The following is a 27007-nucleotide window of genomic DNA, read 5'->3' as shown; positions in this document are numbered from 1 at the left end:
TAATATGGTGTATCACATTGATTGATTTGCGTATGTTGAAGAATCCTTGCATACCTGGGATAAACCCCACTTGATCATGGTGTATGATCCTTTTAATGTGCTGTTGGATTCTGTTTGCTAGTATTTTGTTGAGGATTTTTGCATCTATGTTCATCAGTGATATTGGCCTGTAGTTTTCTTTCTTTGTGACATCTTTGTCTGGTTTTGGTATCAGGGTGATGGTGGCCTCGTAGAATGAGTTTGGGAGTGTTCCTCCCTCTGCAATATTTTGGAAGAGTTTGAGAAGGACAGGAAGGCTTCTCTAAATCTTTGATAGAATTCGCCTGTGAAGCCATCTGGTCCTGGGCTTTTGTTTGTTGGAAGGTTTTTAATCACAGTTTCAATTTCAGTGCTTGTGATTGGTCTGTTCATATTTTCTATTTCTTCCTGGTTCAGTCTCGGCAGTTTGTGCATTTCTAAGAATCTGTCCATTTCTTCCAGGTTGTCCATTTTATTGGCATAGAGCTGCTTGTAGTAATCTCTCATGATCTTTTGTATTTCTGCGGTGTCAGTGGTTACTTCTCCTTTTTCATTTCTAATTCTATTGATTTGAGTCTTCTCCCTTTTTCTCTTGATGAGTCTGGCTAATGGTTTATCAATTTTGTTTATCTTCTCAAAGAACCAGCTTTTAGTTTCATTGATTTTTGCTATTGTTTCCTTCATTTCTTTTTCATTTATTTCTGACCTGATCTTTATGATTTCTTTCCTTCTGCTGGCTTTGGGGTTTTTTTGTTCTTCTTTCTCTAATTGCTTTAGGTGCAAGGTTAGGTTGTTTATTCGAGATGTTTCCTGTTTCTTGAGGTAGGCTTGTATTGCTATAAACTTCCCTCTTAGCACTGCTTTTGCTGCGTCCCATAGGTTTTGGGTCGTCGTATCTCCATTGTCATTTGTTTCTAGGTATTTTTTGATTTCCCCTTTGATTTCTTCAGTGATCACTTCGTTATTAAGTAGTGTATTGTGTAGCCTCCATGTGTTTGTATTTTTTACAGATCTTTTCCTGTAATTGATATCTAGTCTCATAGCGTTGTGGTCGGAAAAGATACTTGATACGATATCAATTTTCTTAAATTTACCAAGGCTTGATTTGTGACCCAAGATATGATCTATCCTGGAGAATGTTCCATGAGCACTTGAGAAAAATGTGTATTCTGTTGTTTTTGGGTGGAATGTCCTATAAATATCAATTAAGTCCATCTTGTTTAATGTATCATTTAAAGCTTGTGTTTCCTTATTTATTTTCATTTTGGATGATCTGTCCATTGGTGAAAGTGGGGTGTTAAAGTCCCCTACTATGATTGTGTTGCTGTCGATTTCCCCTTTTATGGCTGTTAGTATTTGCCTTATGTATTGAGGTGCTCCTATGTTGGGTGCATAAATATTTACAATTGTTATACCTTCCTCTTGGATCGATCCCTTGATCATTATATAGTGTCCTTCTTTGTCTCTTGTAATAGTCTTTATTTTAAAGTCTATTCTGTCTGATATGAGAATTGCTACTCCAGCTTTCTTTTGATTTCCATTTGCATGGAATATCTTTTTCCATCCCCTCACTTTCAGTCTGTATGTGTCTCTAGGTCTGAAGTGGGTCTCTTGTAGACAGCATATATATGGGTCTTGTTTTTGTATCCATTCAGCCAGCCTGTGTCTTTTGGTGCGAGCATTTAATCCATTTACATTCAAGGTAATTATCGATATGTATGTTCCTATTCCCATTTTCTTAAATGTTTTGGGTTTGTTATTGTAGGTGTTTTCCTTCTCTTGTGTTTCTTGCCTAGAGAAGTTCCTTTAGCATTTGTTGTAAAGCTGGTTTGGTGGTGCTGAACTCTCTCAGCTTTTGCTTGTCTGTAAAGGTTTTAATTTCTCCATCACATCTGAATGAGATCCTTGCTGGGTAGAGTAATCTTGGTTGTAGGTTTTTCTCCTTCATCACTTTAAGTATATCCCGCCACTCCCTTCTGGCTTGCAGAGTTTCTGCTGAAAGATCAGATGTTAACCTTATGGGGATTCCCTTGTGTGTTATTTGTTGTTTTTCTGTTGCTGCCTTTAATATGTTTTCCTTATATTTAATTTTTGACAGTTTGATTAATATGTGTCTTGGCGTGTTTCTCCTTGGGTTTATCCTGTATGGGACTCTCTGTGCTTCCAGGACTTGATTAACTATTTCCTTTCCCATATTAGGGAAGTTTTCAACTATAATCTCTTCAAATATTTTCTCAGTCCCTTTCTTTTTCTCTTCTTCTTCTGGGACCCCTATAATTCGAATGTTGGTGCGTTTAATGTTGTCCCAGAGGTCTCTGAGACTGTCCTCAGTTCTTTTCATTCTTTTTTCTTTATCCTGCTCTGCAGTAGTTATTTCCACCATTTTATCTTCCAGGTCACTTCTCCTTTCTTCTGCCTCAGTTATTCTGCTATTGATCCCATCTAGAGCATTTTTAATTTCATTTATTGTGTTTTTCATCATTGCTTGGTTCCTCTTTAGTTCTTCTACGTCCTTGTTAAATGTTCCTTGCATTTTGTCTATTCTATTTCCAAGATTTTGGATCATCCTTACTATCATTATTCTGAATTCTTTTTCAGGTAGACTACCTATTTCCTCTTCATTTGTTAAGTCTGGTGTGTTTTGACCCTGCTCCTTCATCTGCTGTGTGTTTTTCTGTCATCTCATTTTGCTTATCTTACTGTGTTTGGGGTCTCCTTTTCACAGGCTGCAGGTTCGTAGTTCCCGTTGTTTTTGGTATCTGTCCCCAGTGGCTAAGGTTGGTTCAGTGGGTTGTGTAGGCTTCCTGGTGGAGGAAACTAGTGCCTGAGTTCTGGTGGATGAGGCTGGATCTTGTCTTTCTGGTGGGCACGTCCACGTCTGGTGGTGTATTTTGGGGTGTCTGTGGCCTTATTATGATTTTAGGCAGCCTCTCTGCTAATGGATGGGGCTGTGTTCCTGTCTTGCTGGTTGTTTGGCATAGGGTGTTCAGCACTGTAGCTTGCTGGTCGTTGAGTGATGATGGGTCTTGATGTTGAGATGGAGATCTCTGAGAGATTTTTGCCGTTTGGTATTACGTGGAGCTGGGAGGTCTCTTGTGGACCAGTGTCCTGAATTTGGCTCTCCCACCTCAGAGGTACGGCCCTGATGCCTGGCTGGAGCACCAAGAGCCTTTCGTCCACACGGCTCAGAGTAAAAGGGAGAAAAAATAGAAAGAAAGAAAGAAAGAGGCTATAATATAGTGAAGTAAAATAAAGCTATTATAAAGCAAAGCTATACAGACAAAATCTCACCCAGAAGCATATACATATACACTCACAAAAAAAGGAAAAGGGGAAAAATTAATATATCCTGCTCCCAAAGTCCACCTCCTGAATTTGGGATGATTCGTTGTCTATTCAGGTATTCAACAGATGCAGGCACATCAAGTTGTTTGTGGAGTTTTAATCCGCTGCTTCTGAGGCTGCTGGGAGAGATTTCCCCTTCTCGTTTCTGTTCGCACAGCTCCTGGAGATCAGCTTTGGATTTGGACCCGTCTCTGCGTGTAGGTCGCTTGAGGGCGTCTGTTCCCCGCCCAGACAGGACGGGGTTAAAGGAGCAGCTGCTTCGGGGGCTCTGGCTCACCCAGGCCGCGGGGAGGGAGGGGTACAGAGGAGGCGGGGCGAGCCTGCGGCGGCAGAGGCTGGCGTGACGTTGCACCAGCCTGAGGCGCACAGTGCGTTCTCCCGGGGAAGTTGTCCCTGGATCACGGGACCCTGGCAGTGGCAGGCTGCACAGGCTCCCGGGAGGGGCGGTGTGGAGAGTGACCTGTGCTCGCACACAGGATTTTTGGAGGCGGCAGCAGCAGCCCCAGCGTCTCACGCCCGTCTCTGGGGTCCGCGCTGATAGCCGCGGCTCGCGCCAGTCTCTGGAGTTCGTTTAGGCGGCGCTCTGAATCCCCTCTCCTTGCGCGCTGTGAAACAAAGAGGCAAGAAAAAGTCTCTTGCCTCTTCGGCAGCTGCAGACTTTTTCCCAGTCTCCCTCCCAGCCAGCTGTGGTGCGCTAATCCCTTCAGGCTGTTTTCACGCCGCCAACCCCAGTCCTCTCCCTGAGATTCGACCCAAGCTGAGCCTCAGCTCCCAGCCCCGCCCGCCCCGGCGGGTGAGCAGACAAGCCTCTCGGGCTGGTGAGCGCTGCTCGGCGCCGAGCCTCTGTGCGGGAGTCTCTCCGCTTTGCCCTCCGCACCCCTGTGGCTGTGCTCTCCTCCGTGGCTCCGAAGCTTCCCCCCTCTGCCACCCGCAGTCTCTGCCCGCGAAGGGGCTTCCTAGTGCGTGGAAATCTTTCCTCCTTCACGGCTCCCTCCCACTGGTGCAGGTGCTGTCCCTATTCTTTTGTCTCTGTTATTTCTTTTTTCTTTTGCCCTACCCAAGTACGGGGGGAGTTTCTTGCCTTTTGGGAGGTCTGACGTTTTCTGCCAGCGTTCAGTGGGTGTTCTGTAGGAGCAGTTCCACGTGTAGATGTATTTCTACTGTATCTGTGGGAAGGAAGGTGATCTCCGCGTCTTACTCTTCCGCCATCTTCTCTCCTCCCCCTCTGGTTGTCTTTTCTTGATGGCAATGTTTACAGCACAAAAGTTTCCAACTTTGAGGAGGTCCAATTTATCTGTTTTTTTGTTTTGGTTTTTTTTTCTTTTGTGGCTTGTACATTTGGTGTCATATCGAAGAAACCACTGCCTAATCCAAGGTCACAAAGATCTACTCCTATGTTTTCTTCTAAGAGTTTTATAGTTTTAGCTCTTATATTTAGGTCTCTGATCCATTTCGAGTTCATTTTTGTATAGGGTGAAAGGAAAGGGTCCAACTTCATTCTTGGCATGTGGATTTCCAGTTGTCCCAGAACCATTTGTTGAAAAGACTATTCTTTGCCCACTGAACTGTTTTAGTCCCTTGTCAAAAACAAATTGATCACAGATTTGAAGATTTCTAGACTCTCAGTTCTATCTCATTGACCGGTATGTCTATCCTTATGCCAGTACAACACTGCCTTGATTACTTCCTTTTCCATTCTCTTTTAATCTTTAAGATTAGTGAAGGAGAGAGTTATCTGTTTAATGCTGAATTTTCCCTAACATTCCCTGATACTTACAAATTGGGTTTTTAAGAAAGGGAGAGGGGGCCTCAGATGCATAGCTTCAAGGAAGCAACTCTATTCAACTACTTTTAAAGTTCTGTCCATTGTTAAGACATGCTAGTTTTTCTACTATGGTTAGATTGAAAGAAAGATGTTATATAAATAACACAGATGACAGAAAGACACAGTGAAATCTGGAAGTAGTACACAGGATATTTTGGGGTAAGGTAAGTCAGAGACAAGAACAAAATAAGCAAGATGGATAAATTTATGTTCTAGTTCTCTGAAGAGATGGGACAGCTGATGGGCTGCTGTCTCTGGAAGGGATGATTTAGGCAGCCAGCTTCTACTCTTTATCCTGATAATGACAGAACATCAAAATTTCCGGAAAATGTCTCCTTAAAGAGCTAATGTTCTACATGTTCCTTAGAGAACAAGGGACAAGTACGTGGCCACAGGCGTGGCAAGTCTTGCCACTGCCGTGCTTGTGTCTGCATGTGGGCACCTCCTCACTTGAGACAGACAGTAAACAAGGACAGTCTTTCCCTGCAATTACATTTCTCCCATGTTATTACATCTGCTTCCAACATCACACGTGATGGAATTCCAAACTGGTTACAAGTTATGTTTCCCAGGATTGGATTCTGTTTTCAACTCTTGTTAACAAAAGGAACAGACTATTTCTCCTTGAAGAGTAACAGTCTAAATTAATACAGTAACATTGTCTCTCAGCTCTCCTTGGGAAAGAATCTCTCACTTTTCCTGCATGTGGCTATTGCCCTCAGCACATGTGCAGCCAACGTGTGGACATTTTTTTGAGATGAAAAATTTGCCATAAAAAATAGATAAATGGGTCGTGGCTCAAATATGAACGAGTCTACTTGTTCGTTAGAAAATTATTTTTGCAAGTGGTGCATATACTGGATGTGTTTGCTTGGTGATTTGGGGTGTTTATATATAGGGAAAACAAGTAGAGCCTCTTTATTTAATCAACCCACTCACTCCCTCAGCTGGTCACTCAGATCTGCTTTTGTTTAGGGTCACTCAAAACACTGATGGAGAGCTTGTTGCATACGTCAAGGAGGTTCCCTGTCCCAACCCTGAAAGAGGGAAATCAAAAGTAGATCCAATCTTTCTTTCTAACCCATATTTAAGGTTTAGTTACTTAAAAGAGTTTAAAAATGAAGACTGAAATTCTGAGCAGCCAATTTTGCCACTTGTTAGTATGTCTGGTTTGGTTGGGGGAGGGGGTGGCCCTTTAAGAGGTGTATATTTGTCGTGCTTTCCGCCAGTTGTGTGTATCATTTGAAGCTGGGTGCATCCTTAACCAGGGCTTCTTGAGCTTCAGTGTGTATCTGTGTCACCTGGGGTCTTGTGAGAATGCAGGTTCTGATTTTGGAGGTCTTGGGCGGATTTCTCGCATGTCTTCAGGACTTAGCTTGGAGTAGTCATGTCCAGAACTGTTCTTGAAAAGGTTATGCTTTAAAAACCTAGCTGGTTCAGGAAATAAGCTCTACTTGGTCTTAAGCAAACAAACAAAGAACCTCACCATGCCGAGAAAACTGCCCTGCCCTCAAAATGCACCTAATACAGGCTACTGGTTGATGGTGGTGATGTCTGCACGTGAACCAGAGGGAGACATTATGACATAGCAGACTGACAGTGCCTGGTTCTAAGAAATGGGGTTTTCCAGAACAACAGAAGCGATTCTTTGTAGGCGGCTACTGTTGGGGTGTGGGGTGTACGTCTTCTTTTCCCCAACCCGGAGCAGCCTGTTTATCCCCTCCCTCTTTATGTCCAAACATTAGAAGAGAGGGAGCGTTCTCATTTTCCCAGAAAATTACTGGAAATGCGAAGAGAATTCTTAAAAGGGGGAGAGACCGACTCTGGGGTCCAGGCATTGTGGCCCTGGTGGGTGGAGAAAATACCAGGGCTGCCGGGGCTCAGGGCTTAAACTGCACATTCACCACCTGACCGTAACTGGATCACGGAAGAAATAAACTCTCCTTGCTTGAGAGGAGTTTTCCTAAGGCACAAGAGTCAGGGAATACATGTATCATGTCAAAAGTAAACTTTTCCTGTTCGGGAAAAGGAGATTAGTCAATGTATAAGGGTCAGGGAATAAGTAATTCAAGTTTTTTTTAGGTTAAGAACATGAGTAGGAGCACATGCTTACAGTAACACCCTGTAGAAACTAAACATTTTCAAGAGCAGATGTTTGAACCCCGTGTCCATTGCTAAGACCCTCCTCCAGCCTCTCTTACTGAATGTGTGCTGATGATTTCTTCAATTGAAATATAAATGACTGGTTTGCTGACTGTCACCACATCTGTGTATTTATCCATATTAAACTTCTCTTCTGGTTCAGGGACATTACATGCTTCTTTGAAATATTTCCTAAAAAAGGAAAAAAAACCAAAAGTCTTAGGACAGAGTCAAGTTTGTAAATAAAATGGCTTTATCAAAATGGTGAGGAAATCTTAAACTTTTCTTCTGGTTCAGGGACATTACATGCTTCTTTGAAATATTTCTTAAAAAAGGAAAAAAACCCAAAAGTCTTAAGACAGAGTCAAATTTGTTAATAAAATGGCTTTATCAAAATGGTGAGGAAATCTTCAGTGATGGCTAGTGCTTTGTTTTCTACTGCACACCTCGGGGGACCTGTTCCAGCACCTTCCAAGGCTGGCTCTGGACCTCGAAGCCGAGTCCATGTTTCCGGATGTTGGACCCAGGTCCTCAGAAAGGAACAGACAGAGCATTTAGGGCCTTAGGCCCTGTGACCGACCCAAGGTAATCAAATTATGGGCAGGTCATTTAAAAAATACGATTTTAAAAATGCCCCCTGAAATCTACACAAAAATGTCAGTACTGGGACTTCCCTGGTGGCGCAGTGGTTGAGAACCCGCCTGCCAATGCAGGGGACACGGGTTCGAGCCCTGGTCTGGGAAGATCCCACATGCTGCGGAGCAACTAGGTCCGTGAGCCACAACTACTGAGCCTGCGCGTCTGGAGCCTGTGCTCCACAACAGGAGAGGCCGCGATAGTGAGAGGCCCGCGCACCGCAATGAAGAGTGACCCCCGCTTGCCGCAACTAGAGAAAGCCCTCGCACAGAAACGAAGACCCAACACAGCACCCCCCCCCCCCCAAAAAGTCAGTACTAATGTTCCCTGATCTAAGAATCAAGTCTTTGTAGAGAAAACAATCCAAAAAGCAATTAGTCAAATTTGCTACTTTAATTGGCACAAACTCCTGGGGATTTCAACACCCTTTCAGAGTTTCTGTTACCAATTTGACAAAAATTCAAGTTAAGCCTACTCTACTCTTAGTTGATCTAGACAACAGTTGCTGGCTGGAAAGGCTGTTAAGACCAGACACACAGATACATACAAGGCTCCCTTCCTCCAGGGCTCAGACCCTAAAAAGTCTGCTATTTTAAGCTGCAGCAAATTTCAACAGAGATGGAGAAAAGCCAGGTGTGCTGCGATCATGGTTTAGGAGGGATTCTTTGCACAGGTAGAGTAGATATTTTATTCTATAAATTTGCAAATGTTTCATATGCCTGAAATTATCCTTGGTGTATCTCCTAAGGGCACCCAAGGCTTGTACACCAGAAAGACCTGTGCCTTCCCACCCCAAGGCCGGAGCAGGGTAAATGGCAGGCAGCCATGCTCCCACGTGACAACTGGTCTTCCTGCACTTTTTTGGTTATAATTTTTCATGGTTGCTGAGGAACACAAAGGATTAATATGAGTGGAAGAGAAAAAAAAATAGATGAATTTAAGAGATGAGGGGAGGCTTTTGGTTTTATTTCCTTTTAAATGAAGAAGAGTTGGAAACACAGATGTTTGGTAGGAATAATCTGAGAAAAAAGGAAGTAAAAAGAGGTTCTAATAGCAGATAAGGATTCGCAAGAAATGGATGTTACTTTTTTAGTCAGTGAGGAGAACTAAAATTAGCAGCTTGAGAAAATCAAGACTTCCCATAGTAAGAGGATTTGGGGAAAATTTCTCACAAGAGGCCACAAATTCCAGAAAGAGATTAATGATCATGAACTACCTTTGTCAGCAGATAAATCACTAATCTACAGGAAAACTGAGGAATGGGAAATTATCATTTTCCAAGTGAGGCGTGAAAGAGGCCACATAGATGTCATACTTGTATGACTGGCTGAATGGCAGAAAAGAGAAAGCGAACGCCAAGATGAACATGCTTCCTCAGAGAGCTTCAGGGTGAGTGAATCTTCCTGCTGGATTCAGTCCTCCTCCCGAATCCCCGTGGAATGATCAGTGATACAATTTGGAGAGCTTATAAAGTCAATAGACTTAAGTCTTACACGTATATTTAAGAGATGTTCGAGAATAGAACAGAACATATTCACACACAATCCTCAACAAACATAGAAGCTGGATTCTCCCAATCATCCCAAACCAAATACTCAGTTTCCTACTATTGTTTGATGCAGATAAGGCAAGTTTTTCCTGAATGGACACGTTTTTCCTGAATGGACAAAATGATACCCTCTTTTTAAGTTCAGAAAAGCAGAATTTAGCTATTTTGATTTCTTTAATTCTAAGTACTACAAGCCTATAGCATACCAAGAAGATTAAATATTTCTTTTTGTCAATAGCAGAAATCATACATATGGGGATGACTCAATGTAACAGGGGCACTGGGGGTGGTGGGGGGATGGGGAAACACCAGACAGAAGTAACCCGGCCTGCTCGGCCTCCCTCCTCTTTCTCCACAGCAACAAGCAGTACAAGAAATGCAGGCAGCCCCCTGAGGTTCCTGCCCCCAAGCCCAGCTCTGGGCACAGAACACACATTCCTCTTGCCCACCATCTTGCAAGTTTCTCCAAAGGTAACGATACCTCTCACCTGAACTCCTGATACGTCTCTGATAAATAATTGTTCATAGATGAGAGATGCTCATTTTCTCCTTCAAAGAGCTTGTTGGAGGCTGCATGCTGAAGGACCTTGGCCACTGATCCCAAGTTTCTCCTCTGGTCGGAATTTATCTGACCTCCGGCTGTCATGTCGATGATATCAAAGCCGTCTGGGGCGACGATGGCTGGGTTCATGTACCGATAGTACAGGAGATTTCCAACAATCTGGAGTGATGTGGAAGAAAAGACTATTTTTGAGAGAGAAAACTCAAGAGTTTGGAGGGTTTTTTAAAAGTTAATATTAACTGACATTTCCCAAGACAGCAAATCATTCTCCGATCTGAATCTTAACAAGGAGCTAAGTAAAGGTAGTGAATATAATCACACATTACTAATATAGTTAACAAAATTATTTTTGGTGAAAATATGCTACTGCCCCCCCCCCAAATTCTCTAATATAAAGAGCTTCAATAATGTATAAGAACTCCCAATTAACCTCATAGCAATAATCTTGAGAGCCATTAGAATAGAAGACTTGTAGTTTATTATAAGTAGTCATATAAGCGGAAAAATTTTACAAAATGGTGTGTTGGTAGTTTTGGCTCCTACCCCCAAGAGAAGCTATGGTGAGATCACCCTTGAAAATCTACCTTTAATAGCTCATCTTCTGTTGCATCGGGAAATTTCTCACGGATTGAATTCTTCAGTACTTTGGCTATATACCTCAATCCATAACTACGTGGAAAACAGATGACAAAAGAAAATAATGGAAAAAGGCTAAGTGAGGAAGAAACACACAGCAATTGTTCCAGTCAACTAAAGCCAAGCAGTTTTCCTAAAAATTAAACACAGAATGAGATGGGTACGGAATCACAGGACTGCCACGGATGATCGTACCTGAGTGCTGTTTTGTACTGTTTCCTCTTTGGAGAACAGTTATGAATTTAAAGTGCAACTGTTGGCAAACTTTTAAACTAGTAAATGCAATATGAGGAAAACTCCTATCTTCACTACAGGGGTTTATTTTACATAGTATTTCAAGAACTTCTAGCGAAGAAAGTTAAAGCTGCTACATATACAACTTACGGCAGTAGATCAAGGGAAGAAATGATAGAATTCAGGACTTTGTCGGTGACCCTTCTCAGGTTCTCGATGGATGCCTCCAGTTTGCTTTTCACTTCTGGGTATGTCAGAGCTTGTTCTGTGGTCACATCGTAAGGCAGGTTGCTGAAACCACAACGAGGGCTTCCGATTAATTGGGGGCTTAGGTACAAGCATGTGTATCCTTGCCACGTTGGTTCTACCATCAAGCTTTGTATCGTGAAGTAGAATTTGCCCACCAACTCCAATGATAAAATGTTTGCTTGGGGCAGGGGAGAACCCACATGGAACCCTCTGCCACCAGAACAGCAGGGTGACTCCAGGCTCTCCATTTGGGCTCTTCTGGCAAAATAACAAGCAGACCCAGGTAATGTAGACCCAGCTAACTTTTTCTCTCTCTCTCTCCCTCTCTCTTTTAAATTATAAAGAGCAGTATACTCTTTACAGAAAAATTTGCATATAAGCCAACAAGAAAACAATACTGACCCCAGAGACAACTACTTTTCCTTATTTTAGTGTATAACTTTCTGGTCCTCTGCTACGCATGTGTGTATACGGGTGTAATGCAGTTCGTGTCTATACACATCCCATATAGATCCTACGTGCGTGTATATACATGCATATTTTTTTTGATACAGAAAATGAGTCACTGTACCAAACTACAACTGAGAACTACGTTATGAACAGTTTACCCAGGCAACAAATATATTTCTATACCACCATTCCAAATAGTTACTTACTACTCCATTATGTTATATAAACATTTATTTAACAGATTCCCCAAAGCTAAATATTTTGACCTTCCCCAACTTTTGTGATTACAAACAGTGCTGTGACAACCACCCATGTAATTCTCTGTGCATATCTTAATGATTTCACATGGCATCCTTTTGCAGGAAATTAAAAGCTGGGATTGCTTGGATCAACAGACCGCTACCTAGAATAAGCCAATCCCACCCGGCTTGTTGAGGCTTGCATGTTCAAGTTACTCACTTGGTAATTGTAAAAAAAAAAAAAAAAGTAGGTATTATCAGGTGAAGAGGTCTATGTCTAGGTCTAGGCCTAGGTTTAGAAATAACAAAGAAAAACCAAGGGAGAGAACTACAGAAATTGTGGCTTTGGGAATCAACTGGTACCGAAATCTGAAAATACCATGTACTACTAAGAAGGGAGAGAACTACAGAAATTGTGGCTTTGGGAATCAACTGGTACCGAAATCTGAAAATACCATGTACTACTAAGATGAGCAGGAGTCCAAGAATGTGGCCTGCATGGGTATGTTAAGGGAGGTAACAACATCTTAGATTGAAAACTGACTTTGCACAGTGAATTTTGTTCCTTTAACAGAGCTTAACAGAGTTTAAGAGTATGTATAAATACACGCATAAAAATGATCATAAAACACGACTGAAAACCAGCATCACCCAGGCTTTGCTACCTGGCTTCTCCAGTCTGCGTTTCTAGTTGGTTCACCCAGGCCTTGTACACCTCGACGGGGCTTGTGTTGATGATCAGGGACTTGTCATCGATGATCTCTTTCACCACCGGAGCCAGGAGCTGGCGCAGTGTGTTCTGTCCACGGGCACCTCTGTTGAAGCTGACGACCATCTTGATGACTGTAGGGTTCCCAGTAACTATGTCCTGGACCTGGTCCACCTTTGATCTAAAAAAGGCCCAGACCAAACAAAATGGTTTGCCTCTATGGATAGAGTTTTAAACAGTGTATATTCTCTCTGGTGGGCAAGGGCTTCGGGGGGCTATATTTTTCTCCACTGAAGATCAAAGACGGTGTGATTTAAAAGGAAGCTATCTCCCGTCTCTATTTGGTGAGCATACCTGAGCCAAAGGAGACTTTTGGTGGACATGGCCCACATGCTGTCTTTTGTAATACAACCTCTGAGTCTGAAACTTGTGGGAAGTTAGGGCAAAGCTTTCTCTCTAAGTATGACCATTCTATCTGCCTCCATCACTAGACAACATGCCTGACCTATTTGGCCAAAGGTTTACAGTGGTAACAGGCCCTGTAGAGCAGGATCTACAATGCATGTCCTGATTCTAATTTATCAGGGCTATTGGAAGACTGAGTGTCCATTAATAAAGTGGGTCTCAGAATCTCCCGTTAATTTTTTGTATTAAAAAAAATAAAAGGAAGTTATCATTTGTAAGATGAGTGTTTCTTATTTAAGAAATGTAAGGATCTAAAAATAATTTCTCAGCTTTAATTCCAATCTAGAAGGCAGGAATGAACTAAAAATGGAGCTAGACTAATAATAATACTGGGTGACGGTATACAAGTTAGGATGCTCCCTGTCTCTTTCCTGGGAGTTAGCCTTGAATTTCCAATATTCTGCTGGATATTGGAAATATTTCACCCACACGTTCTATACCTAAAACTCAAACTCAGTGTTGAAAACCTAATCGGTGCCTTTTTCCTTTGCACGCCCCCCCACCCCACCCCATTTCCCTGAACTGTGTAGCTCCAATTCATCCTGTTCATACATGGCTAGCAGATCAATCTTCTAAAAACTCAATGTGGTCATGTCAAAAACCTTGCACACCTTCCCTGAAAGTAAAAAGAGCCTCAGCACTTGGGCCTATACTCAGTGTCTCCCATGATCTGGCCCAACCTTCCTTTCCTGGTGGTCACTAATTAAGTCACCTCTTGGCTAGACTAATCTACTTTCTTTCTTGCCCCTTGGCCCATACTGTTTCTATCACCATAGTGCCTTATTTCCCTTTTCCATTTCTTTTTATAAAAACTGTAGATATTCTTCAAGGTTTTGGGTCAACTCCTTCCTCTTCCATACAATCTTTATCGATTGACTGTATTGGCACTTTTCTTTCCATCCCTCTGATCTGTTACACTGTGCTTATCATTCATTTAGTACTTACCTTATTCTACTGCATAGCATTGCATTTTCTCATGAATCCTATTTCTCATGCTGCCTTATAGACAGTGTGAGGGCAGAGGTGCCCAGCTAATAGCTTCAGAGACCTATAGGATTAGCATCGCTTAAGGGATCCAGAAGTAAGGAAGACAGTTAAGATCCATCTAGTTGGCTAAGGGCATTTCTCATGGGTTCCCCCCCCACCCCCATTCATTATAGCTGCCTACACATTTTTTACATTAACTGAGTAAAAAATAAATTAGCAGCAGCTTAAATTCCAGTAAGAAGGAAAAACTATTTAGCAGAGATCATTATCCTCATCTGTTTATGGCTTTACTACTCACATAATTTTAATTAGGTTTTCTCACTGACTTTTTTTTTAATATAAATTTATTTATTTTATTTATTTATTTTTGGCTGCATTGAGTCTTTGTTGCTACGCGTGAGGTTTCTCTAGTTGCAGCGAGCGGGGGCTACTCTTCGTTGCGGTGCACGGGCTTCTCATTGCAGTGGCTTCTCTTGTCGCAGAGCACGAGGTGCATGGGCTTTAGGAGTTGTGGCATGTGGGCTCTAGAGCGCAGGCTCAGTAGTTGTGGCGCATGGGCGTAGTTGCTCCACGGTATGAAGGATCTTCCCGGACCAGGGCTCGAACCCGTGTCCCCTGCATTGGCAGGAGGATTCTTAACCACTGCGCCACCAGGGAAGCCCTCACTGACTTTCAAAGAGCTTTGTATACTTGCAAAATCAAGAGTGAATTTAGCATTAGAAAAGATACCACTGCTGGGAGAAAGCTGTACCTGAATATGTCTATGATGATATGGCAATTTCTCAAGAAATTTGATACATTTTAATATGTATAAATAACTTATAAGAATAACTTTAAAATTATTTTAGTAAGTCAGAGATAGCCACCCCTAACAAAAGGTATTGGTATTTTTACATATATACTTATATACATACTTTATTTCTTCCTCCAGAGCAGTTTTAAAAAGCTTGAGGAGTAGATATTCTTCCCGTTGATTGGAAGCATAATTGTATAGGGTGAAAATAACAGTATCCATAAATTTAGTTGACTTGTTCTGTGGCATCTGGAAAATCAGCTTAGCGAGGTACAAAGGATTTGTCTGAAGGAAAGCGAGAAGAAGAAACACCCCCCCACAAAACTATATGTTAATATATTATTAAAGCAGAGAGGAGTCCCCAGTTCCTTGCACTTTAATGACTTATTATGTATAAAGCATATAGAAGAGTATCTGGCACATATTAAGACTTTAAAAGGTAGCAGATAATACTACGACTAAACTATAGGAAGTTATACTAGAAAGTTACGGTAGGATTTAAATTTTATATACTGTATCATGACATATTTAATGGAGTATAATTGTATTATGTACACTCTACACCATTTGGAGCCACAAAGTAATATTTATTGTAGAAACACAGGAGGCGGTAGGTGGCTGATAGATCTGGTATCCGAAGAGACTGGCAAGAAGGGACCAAGGGCTGAGCTAAATAGACTGTCCTAGAAGGACTGATGAATGCATAGAAGGAAACACATCCCATATTCTGAGACAAGAAAGAAAAAGAAAAGGATATGTTTACATGTGGAGACAGTGGGATGGCCATGATGTTTTAGAAAGCATGAGAAGGTAGGAGTGAGGCAGGGAGGCTGAACAGAGGGGTGAAGGTCAGGATAGTTCATGGGGGAAATGCCAGAAGAACCTGACAAGAAGCCCATATGCTTAGTGTGGGAAAAGAATCACCCCAGAAGGCTAAGATAAAAAGAAGAGAAGAGAGAGGGGGGTGGCTGATAGACCTGGTATCCGAAGAGAGAATCTCTTTAAATTAAAAAAAAATTTAAAGATGGACAAGAATAAAAAAAAAATTGACATGCAGCTCAGCTTAGGATGGAGTTCAAGAGATGTAGCACCAGTCTTCATGGTAATGTGGTTTTTCTGAAGGAGTTACACCAACCAGATGGAGGTTAGAAGAAAAAATATAATATTAAGATGACAGAGAAATTTGATAGTCCTACTCTTCATCTTCCTTCCGATGAGAAAAGAAAATTTTCCATACATGGAAACCACTATCTAAGAGTCTCAAGCAGTTTGGCTTTAAAATTTTAAAGAAAACCCTAATTCTAGTTTAGTTTACCACTTAGATTTTCTTTCAAGCTCATAATGACTGGCTGAAATTTTATGAATAAGCAGCTCAGGACAACCTTTTTCTTAGCATTCTGGGGTGATTCTTTTCCCACACTAAGCATATGGGCTTTTGAGGAAGGAAAATTACTCTAAAGCCGAAGAAGCCTCATTCCTCTCAGATGACCTAAAAACTTTAAATTTAGGCTCATACAGAAGAGACAAGCCCATAGCAAAACCTATACTAGCTGACCTGCTACTTTGGCTAAGAATTTCCAAAGGCGAAAGGGATCCACACCGTTTGCTTTTCTATAGCTTCCTCATTGGTCTTGGGTTAATGTCTCCAAAGCAGAGAGGAGAAAAGGTGAAGGAAAAATAAATGATTTTTTGACACTTCACTCAGTACAACTGAATGGTCATGCTCTGGTTCTATCAGTTTTGGATCGTTTAGGGAATAAACCTTGTGGAATTATTCTAAACACGCTCCTACGCTTTTTCTCCTTCCCATTAATGAGCCTCCACTTACATAACAGGGTAAACTATACAAATCTTAGGCCAGCGACTAAATTTTCACCTTCCTAAATGACACAAATTCTATCAAAATCCAACAATAGAAAACTAAATCCTGAAGAAGCTTCATACACTTGGAAGTTCATGGATGTCAAAAATGATAAATGTGAGAACCTACTGTATAGCACACGGAACTCTACTCAATGCTCTGTGGTGACCTAAATGGGAAGGAAACCCAAAAAAGAGGGGATATATGTATACGTATAGCTGATTCACTTTGCTGTACGGTAGAAACTAACACAACATTGTAAAGCAGCTATACTCCAATAAAAATTAATAAAAAAAATGATAAATGCTTAAGATTAAATTTCTAACTGGTGGATGACTATTAACCTAATTTCAGCAGACAAAAAACCTTCCCTGCCTAGTGCGAGCCCCCTTTCTTTCTGGAAAGGAAGCTGTTAAGCACTGGATTCCATGGACAATTCTGTTTTAACATTTTTCCTTCTATGCTGCCACATGGTGGACATCTGGAGTACTACACCTGTTCTCCAATCCACTCTAAGTAGAGAATTCTCAGCTCTACCAAAATTAACGTCTCTTCTCTCAGCGAGGCTAGCCACACCTCATTTGTTTTGGGTAATGTGTTCTCTGTGCACCTAATGCCCTCAAACAAAGATTCAAGCATCTCCACGCCTTGACGGAATCACTGCCACCAGCAGCGGCCCCAGGCACACCTGCCGAGGGGAGGCTTTGTTGCTATCTCTCACTATCGCTCACTGTTTCCTTTGGGACTAATTGTATGTGCTGGTGGGCGGATGAGGTTGATCAATGGTCAAACAAACAAAAAGCTAGTCCACCAGACAGAGTCCAGCCGTAACCAGTTCAGCTTAGTTCTCACCCACACTCTTGAAGCAATGGAAAATTACTGTTCACTTAGATCACAGTCATGCCATGGAAATAATGAAATAAAAAAGGAATCCCATTTCCCTAATCCAAACTCTCTGGCTCCTTCCTCAAAAGAAGGGCAGTCTGGTTCTGGTACAGATCTGTTTTTCATACAGTTACTTTAATTTTTTCATGTTTGACAGCATCTGCTTATGCTATTATTAGATTTATACTGTTTCTGCCGATAACTGCAGTATAATGTAGTCATGAAGAGCGTGACTGCAGTTTTAAGTCAAACTGCCAGGGTCCCAAAACCCCTGCTTTACCGTTTACTGGCTGTGTCTCAGTTTTCTCACATGTAATACGGGAATATCAGTAAATTATTTTTTGATGGTTCCCAGGGTTGTAGTAAGAATTAAAATGAGATAATGTATATAAAGCACCTAGAATAGCACTTGGTACTTAATAGTGCTCAGAACATGTAAACTATTATAGCCTTAGCATGGGACAAGATCTACTGTAAAACACCAACGGGAACATAGCATTTACCCAAAACTCACAGTGAAAGAAGTTGTTCTCACCTGTAAAAGATAAAAAAGCTGCTGATATGTTTCCAGTGTTTTTCTTCTCTCCTTACTCAAACTTTTGATCCCTTGGTTGTCAGTGTTATTCAGTATTTGCATTTCTCCACCTTTTTTCTTATTCAGTTTCGTTCTGTGTGAAATTACATCCTGGAAAAAATTTTTACGAAATTACTACTTTTTATGCTGGTACTGTTTACCTCCTTCCTTCTCAGACACCCTGAGACACACACAGTTGGAAAGATTAATTTTCCACGTTTCCCTCACGAAGAAACAAACTGACAGAGAATGTTAAAGAAATTAAGAAAATCCAAATTGCAGGTGAATTTGGCTTTTGTAATATTTGTTCTCCAAAGCTGTACGCATTTGTTCTTAGGATGTAATGTAGGTCCCAAGACAATTCAACAGGGAGAGGATAGTCTTTCCAAAAAATGATGCTGGGACAACTGGATATCCAGGTTCAAAAGAAAGAAGTCAGACCTCATCCCATAAACAAAAATTAACTCAAAAGAGATCAAAGAACTAAATGTAGGAGCTAAAGCTATAAAACTCTTGTAAGAAAACCTAGGCAAAAATATTTGTTACCCTGGATTAAGCAATGGTTTCTTTTAGGGGTGTGTGTGTGATAATTTATTTAATCATATTCCTTTTTGATGGACAGTTAGTTTCTTTACATTTTATTACTATTTCAGAGTGTGTAGGGAGCCCTTCTTGTACATGCATCTTTGTGCATGTAGATAATGGTTTTTTACATACGACACTAAAAGCACTAGCAACAAAAGAAAAAAATAAAGTGGACTTCATAAAAATTAAAACCTCTGTGCTTCAAAGTACATTATCAATAAAGAAAACCCATAGAATGAGAGAAAATATTTTCAAATCATTTATCAGATAAGGGACTTGTATCCACAATATACTATAAAGAACTCCTACATCTCAAAAATAAAAAGACAAATAACCCAATTAAAAAATGGGCAAAGGATGTGAACAGACATTTTCCCAAAGAACACCTACAAATGGCTAATAAGCACATGAAGAGATGCTCAACATTAACAGTTATTTGGCAGTTCCTCAGAAGTTAAACACAGGTGACCATGTGACCCAGCAACTTCACTGTTAGGTATATACTGAAGAGAACTGAAAACATATGTCCACAGAAAAACATGTACATGAATGCTCATAGCAGAATTACTCGTAACAGTTGAAAAGAGGGAACAACTCAAGTGTCCATCAACTGATAAATTGGCAAACAAAATGTGGTGTATCCACACAATGGAATGTTATTTATCAATAAAGAGGAATGAAGTACTGATTTACGCTACTACAACATGGTGAACTTTAAAAACACTATGCTAAGTGAAAGAAGCTGGTCACAACAGATGACATATTGTGTGACTCTATTAATATGAAATATCCAGAACAGGTAAATCTATCAAGATAGAAAGTATACTAAAGGTTGCTGTGGCTGGGGGTTGGAGTGAATAGGTAATGAGTGTTAATGAATATGGGTATTTTTTCAATTGAAGTATTATTCATTTACTATACAATTCATCCTTTTCAAGAGTACAATTCAGTGGTGTTCCGTCTAGTCACAAGGTTGTGCAACTGTCACCACAATCTAATTCCAGAACATTTTCTTTGGGGTTTCTTTTTGGGGTGATGAAATGTTCTAGAGTCAGACAGAAGTGATAGTTGTACAATTTTGGGAATATACTAAACACTACTAAACTGTAACCTTTAAAAGAATGAATTATATCTTTTGAATCTACAGAAACACTTGCCAAAAAAATATGCAATGTAGAAATTAGAAATGGAAGCGAAGAGAAGCCTCTAAATATTTAACAAAGTTAAGAGTTTTCCCTCCCAATCATGCTCCTTTAACTATTTACAGGGAAATGTGGAAAATGTGTGGCTGGAAACATTGTCAAAAGGTCACTGAGGCTACTGTGTCCCCTTCAGGGGCTTAAAGGCTCACGAACCAGAGTAGGTCATTTAGATAAGGATCTACCAAACATTTTTACAGAGACCCACAGTAAAAAATACATTTTATGTCTTTTATTGGTAAACTTACCCACACACACTATACGAAAGGATGCTTATTCTTACTACTGGGGCACACTCCGATCGTTTCAATTTGCTTTTATTCTATTCCATTTTTAAAATCTGCTGAAGTGATACCCTAAATTGATTTCATGACTCACTAATGGCACGTGACTTACATGAAAGCCACAGCTCTAGAATGCCTCCTCTGCCACTGAACACTGGGTCGCTGTCCCAGAGTGTAGGTGGCAAGAAAGTTGTTTTTCCTACAACTTTTTCCATCTGCTTCCCTGAGCTCTTAGCCCAGCCTCCACATGACGATTCTGTTTGCAGCCAGTGTCAGGATTCTCCACCACCAGTCCCGAGGGGGGCCCTCCGGGCATTGCAGGCACTACCATGCTTTGCTGTGCGCGCACTGCTGGCCATCTTGCATCCTGGGCCCTTCTCCACCAAATGCCAGTAGGGACTCCTGTCATTTTGACAACAAAAAATGTGCCTGTCCCCATTTCCAATTATCCCTGCGGATGAGAACCACTGTACAGGACAAGCTCCAAATCTATGTACCCCCCAGCACCCCTCTTCTCCCATAGCTGGGGTCAGCTCATAGGTAGAAAAAAAAAAAAAACAAAACAACCCTTGGAGCTTTGAGATTAGATAGTTCTATGTGGTTACGTCCATTGCCTTCCAGGCCTACGACTTTATTTTTCTTCATTCTCAGCTTAGAGAGGGGTAACTTGACTTAATCCTTTACTTCTGTTCCCCTAATTGTTTATATGGGGAAAGGGGGAATTTGACTTTCATTTCTACAAAAATTTTAAGAAGGCGACATTTCCCCCCTTATTTCACAAATATATAAATCACATTCGAGATGAAGAAAGGAAGCGTAGTTACCTCCAGATGGAGGTTCAGGAGAAGTCTAGACAGGCGGTGGCCTGATACCCTTTATCTATAAGAAGTCCTAAGACATCACTGGACTAACCGGCTTACGGTTCCATTTAACCCAGGTTTCTCCTCTTCAGATAACTGGTGATGTGTAGAGATTCAGTTCCCCCAAATACATGGAATAAATTGATTATCTTGATTTTAAATATACGGAAGAAAAAAAATCTTGGTACTTAACCTCCCCATCACTGGCCTCCCTCACCCCCGATGTCCCCCAACTACTTGCAATGGAAGTAGCTCTGGAAACTGGAGACTATTCCTTCATTTTGCTGCAGACTTCATCTTTAGGGTAATGTTTTTGACATATACAGAAGAGAACAGAGGGTGGGGTGGTAAGCGAGCTCTAGGGCAGAACCAAGTTCCTTTGCATTATTAACAGATTTGGTGAAGACAGCACAGGAAGAGCACTGGAAGAAGGGAAAGAGCAGAGTCAAATGCTGAGCCCTGCAGGGGAAGTGGGAGGGGAGAGGAGAGCCAGCAGCTGTGCCACGGGAACATCTGTCTGCTGGAGATCCAAGGACAGAGCAGCACGCTTCAGTGGGATAAGCCCTTCTTCTGTCTTCCCTGTGAAATTACACCTGGCTCACAAAAGCTCTGGTGTGAGTGGAGGTTTGCTTTGGAAAGCTTGAAGAAGGGGACAAAGGCCAACCCAGACAGGGGTTCCAAAGAGAGGTATAGGCTTTTTATTAATAGAAATCTCATGTCCTCTATTCTTATCAATAAATATTGAGCATTTGAGGAATACTGGTTCGAAGGAGCAACGGTATTTAACTTGTTCATAATATTCCCACATCTCAATGTTGCCTTAGTTGCCACCATCTTTTCCCTTCCCCTGGTAACAGGATATCCGCATGCAGGTAATATGCTAGAGTATATGCACTTTTGTAGAAGGTGTGGACTAGGACAAACGGCTTGGGCTTTGAAGTCATAAAAATACGAGTATCTGCAAAGCACAGTTAGTTCTGTGACCTTGCTCAGGTTAACCTAAGACTCAGTTTCCTTAAATCTATAAAATGGGCTTAATGATAGCAATCTTACTGAGCTTCTGTGAAGATAAAAACAATCCACGTAAGGCACTTAGCACATTTTCCAGTGAAGAAAACAAGGCTTAGAGAGGTTAAGGAACATACCCAAGGAAATATGCTCATAAAGCAGCAAAGAAGTTTAATTAAGCCATACAATAAATTTCAATCCTGGGTTACAGAAAGCCCTGGCCTTCAAGTCTGCACTCACATGATACGACACACCCACCAATAGGAGTTTTAGCAATTCAAGATTACTTTCAATTTCTACTTTGGTTTTCCTTCAAGCTAGTTTGAATCTAGACCTTTCTTCCTCCCTATGCCTCCCAGAAACTTCTACTTCAGCCGTCTGTCTCCATTTCCAAACCTCTTCTTTTGCTTAAAACCAATATTAGCTACTTCACTCACTCACCCACTGACTTTCTAAGGTTTCCAGAAGGAACGCCAATTTTAAAAGAATTGTAAGACACATGGTTACTAGAGAGAGCTAGAGTTGCTCTGTAAGAACTAAGCCACTTCCCTTTAAACTTTTTTCTCAACATATGCTCATTGTTAAAAAAATTAAAAACTATACCAGGACATGGAAGCAACCTAAGGGTCCATCGGCAGATGAATGGATAAAGAAGATGTGGCACGTATATACAGTGGAATATTACTCAGCCATAAAAAGAAACAAAACTGAGTTATTTGTAGTGAGGTGGATGGACCTAGAGTCTGTCATACAGAGTGAAGTAAGTCAGAAAGACAAGAACAAATACCGTATGCTAACACATATATATGGAATCAAAAAAAAAAAAAAGGTTCTGATGAACCCAGGGGCAGGACAGGAATAAAGACGCAGATGTAGAGAATGGACTTGAGGACACAGGGAGGGGGAAGGGTAAGCTGGGACGAAGTGAGAGAGTGGCATGGAATATATACGCTACCAAATGCAAAATAGCTAGCTAGTGGGAAGCAGGTGCATAGCACAGGGAGATTAGCTCCGTGCTTTGTGACCACCTAGAGGGGTGGGATAGGGAGGGTGGGAGGGAGATACAAGAGGGAGGGAATATGGGGATATATGTATACATATAGCTGATTCACTTTGTTATACAGCAGAAACTGACACAACATTGTAAAGCGATTTTACCCCAATAAAGATGTTAAAAAAAAAATATATATATATATGGTTAATTCTACCATGCAAAGAAAAATAGCTTAATTTTTTTCTTTTAGCTTAAGTGTATACCTATTTTTTACAATAAATGAAATCATACTGTTTTAGGTACTATTTTCTTCTCCATTATATTGCAACCCTTTCCCCTGCCCTTAAATATTCTTCAGAAATGTTATTTTTAGTGGCTGTGTAACATACGTGTCAGACTGGTTCTACTGTCCTCTGTTTGTTGTTTTCGGGTTTGGGTTGTTCCCCATTATTTCACTACTGTAAATAAAACTTCAACTGCACTATTCTTATCATCAAACCAAAAATGCTACTATTAATGATAAGACAAAAGAGTACGTCCTTGAGAATCATTAGTTTAACTTCTAATCAGTGTTTGATAAATATTTGGTGTTTGAAAATATAAGTCGAAAAATTAACTTTGTTTCACAATGCTAACAATTAGTAATGCTTTAAAAAATCTTAAACACTCATAAAGATCTGAAAATCTGCCACGTTTGTATTTCCACAAGCTACATATTTCTACTACTCCTTTGCAGCTAAGCCTTTATTTTAAAAGGCAAGGCATTTCCTGTTTACAACTTTATGGGAGTAGGGTAAAACAGCAGTGTAAAGCTATAAAAGGCATTCTCTGAAGGACCTTCTGGAATATATTATACTTTAAAAGTTTTCATATGTGTCAAACAATACAAACACATTATTTTTTTTTTTAAAGACTAAAGTACTATTGTTTTTCTGGATAAAGCAATGAAAATAGAGTTAAATACAGAACATTTAAATTTGTAGTTTTTTCCCTTAATATTTAGAAAAGATGATCATTTCCTGTCTTACGAGTTGCTCTCGTTTCCTTATTTTCTCTGCACTATTTTGCTGGCATCTCCGTGAGGGCCGGAGACAAGAGCGAGGCGTTCCCATGTCCATTTGGCTGGTAGCCTCCCGTGCCTGCTCACCTGGTAGTTTTCCAGAACCACACCAGAAGCTGGCTCTCTACCTCTGACCCACTGTAGCCTTCTCAGGGCATCCAGAAGGTCAACTTCCCCTGCCTTGCCCTGTTGGTTTTCTGAAAACTGACGTGGCATGGGAACAGGGACATGGAGAGAGGTCTTACCCTGGAATCTCCTTTTCTTGGGTAAAAATGACACTTCTCACATAGTTTTGGGGAGCTTTGCCACTGGCAGGTTTCTCACAGATACAAAACTACAGCATTATTTATTTGGAGGCTATTATTAGGGGAATGTCACTCTGTATGGGGTCATTTTGGAAATGTGGGTGGGGGAGGGCTAACAGCTGATGGATTGGAGACACCACTGGCTTCCAGTGAGCGGGGCCTGGGGAGGACACAGATGCTCTGCTGTCCTGCAGTTTGTAGGATGGTCCTGTGTAAATAACTGTCCACATCTCGCATGGCTGGATTTTTTAATGTCCCGCTGGTCATTCACGTAGGTCAAAATTCTGTGCGTAATTGCTTGAGCCCAGAATCTAATCGCTTTACATATAAGCACAACATAGATCATCACAATTTTAATATAAACTTCATTTTCTAGGACGGCAATTCCATGTCAAGTGGTGGGGGGTGGAGGGAGACCACACTTTGCTGTTCAAGGGCATATTACAAAGAGTTGTTCTCCACTTTGGAAAAAAGAACTCATGGCCAGTTCCACCACTCACCTGACCAGTCTCATCTGTAGCTCTCTCAATCTGTGGTTATTCTGTGAAGAGGCCCAAGTCTCTGGTAACTTTATCACATCTAATGGCATCAGGCCCATGTATTTTCATATTGAAATATGTATTTTTACTATAAATTAATTTCTTTGAATTTCTCTTTTATATTTATAGAAAGGCCTTAGCCTTGCTATGAAGGTACATATGTAAGTTGGTTTTATTTCACATAAATTTCCTTTCAGAATGGTAAAGAAGTCTTACCAAATGTCATAAAAGGGGAGCACAGAATTTTGCAGGTCTAAGACCATAAAGTGGTAATGAAAATGGTAAATAAACTTCGGGCCACTCCTTCTGGACTCCAAAGGAACTTAGCTGGACCAGAGTGCTGTGGGCAAATATACGAGCGTCTTCTCTCTTCTGGGAACCAAGAGTCCCACAAACCCCACTGACCTCCAGTGTGATCCTGTTCTTCACCAGGAGCCCAATCTTAATGTCCATCAGGTTCAGGTCTTTCTCGAGCTGTTGATTGCCTCTGATCTTGGTCACCACTTCTTCCCTTAATCGCGCTACCTCCAGCGCCTCCTGGAAATCCAAGTCACTTTGGTCCAACAGGTGTACAAATTTGCGTACTACTGTTAACGGCGGGTTTTCAGAGCCAACTGCAAGGAAAGGAAAGGCATGCTTTAACTGGGCATGCTTGAACGGATCATCAGTAGGAAAGAAACCAGGACTTTAAATAAAGCATTGACAGAAAAATAGAGCGATGGACGTGCTTGGTCTCCAGAGTGAATCATCCTGCCTCAGGTCAGATCTGGACGAGGAAACTGATCATATAAATAAATGCACGCCACTGATAAGGTTGGGCCTCACTAATTCCTCGTCTAGTACCCGTTTATCAGCCCTCTCTCAGGCTGTTCCCAGGACCACGCACTGAGAAGACAGTTCTATCTATCAGTGTCTTATTGATGAGGAACCTGGGAAAGAATGCTAACATGAGTTGCCCCGGCTCTGAGAGCTTGTGGCTGAGCCAGATAAGAGATTTCTGTTCTTGCTGCAGGAAGCAGAAAGAGTTTTTGGTTTTTTTTCCCTCAGCCCAAAAGACCTTGGGGAAGGAGCAGGAATTAGGTGAAAGGTGAATTAGAAAAGGTCAGTCAAGGGCGAACTGTAAGGTCTAACAGGAGCTGACAGAATGACAACTGGAACACATGTTCTACTTGGCAGAAATGAAGCAATTTTAGAAATTGAATTAGGTCCCTGTCCTTTCAGCATGGACCAGGGAGGGCATTCAGCACCTAGGAGACCAGGCTCAGTTGTTGAGAGGAATATCTATATAAATTCTACAAGGGCTTTCCCTTAGTGCCTTGAACCTTAATTGTGCTTTAATTCTCTTGCACTGTGACTTTGAAAAAAAAAAAAATTTTTTTTAAGGTGTGTAATGAGATCTACTCTGGGTAAACTCTAAGAAGAAACTACCTGGACCTTCAATGCTGAACGATTAGACACAGCAACAAAAAGATGACTTGAGAGAGCCCAGCCCAGTTGTGGCGGCCTCAATAACCATCCTCTCTTTTACTTCCAAGGCCCTACTCAAGCTTCCTTATACTTCTGTTTAGTTGTGTGGTATTTTGACACTTAAGGAATACAGAGTTCAACCAACAACACAATTAACAGCATGAACTCATCATGAACAACCAAATCTAGAGTCATCTGTATTACTGATGTTCCCCATCTGATGGTCTTTATTGGTACTTGTCAAAGAAAAGCCTTAGGAAGCTTTAGAGGTCCAATTCTGCTTCCAGGCTCAGAATTTACTGGATAATAATACCTCATATTCCACTAGATTCCAAGTTACCTTGGATCATGGACCCTTTTCTTCCTGATCACTGAAGCATATGTGAATTTATTTTCCTTCTATTTCAGCAAAGATGTTGCTGATGACATGACCATTTCAGAAACAGCCTGAGCCACACAGCAGAGCTCATTCATGTAGCTGAGAGAACATCTCTCTCCTGGCTCTGAAGAACTGTGTATCATTTTATGTGCTAACAGGCCTGGTAGA

General features: G+C 41.2%; 1 protein-coding gene across 1 annotated transcript in view; it reads right to left on the bottom strand.

The window, feature by feature from the left end:
- IQGAP2 (IQ motif containing GTPase activating protein 2) overlaps positions 1–27007 on the bottom strand; it is a 291241-nt gene that overhangs the window by 28052 nt on the left and 236182 nt on the right. Inside the window, exons 21-28 of the mRNA XM_036849360.1 lie at positions 25399–25607; positions 18121–18270; positions 14961–15124; positions 12551–12775; positions 11098–11238; positions 10662–10746; positions 10004–10236; positions 7390–7522 (exon numbers count right to left, since the gene is read on the bottom strand). Of these exons, the coding sequence (XP_036705255.1) occupies positions 7390–7522; positions 10004–10236; positions 10662–10746; positions 11098–11238; positions 12551–12775; positions 14961–15124; positions 18121–18270; positions 25399–25607 (1340 nt within the window). The remainder of the gene's footprint in view (positions 1–7389; positions 7523–10003; positions 10237–10661; positions 10747–11097; positions 11239–12550; positions 12776–14960; positions 15125–18120; positions 18271–25398; positions 25608–27007) is intronic.

This window comes from Balaenoptera musculus, chromosome 3, assembly GCF_009873245.2.
Source record: "Balaenoptera musculus isolate JJ_BM4_2016_0621 chromosome 3, mBalMus1.pri.v3, whole genome shotgun sequence".
Taxonomy (NCBI): domain Eukaryota; kingdom Metazoa; phylum Chordata; class Mammalia; order Artiodactyla; family Balaenopteridae; genus Balaenoptera; species Balaenoptera musculus.
Note: the sequence above shows the minus strand (reverse complement) of the source record. Positions and strands in the feature narration are given on the sequence as shown.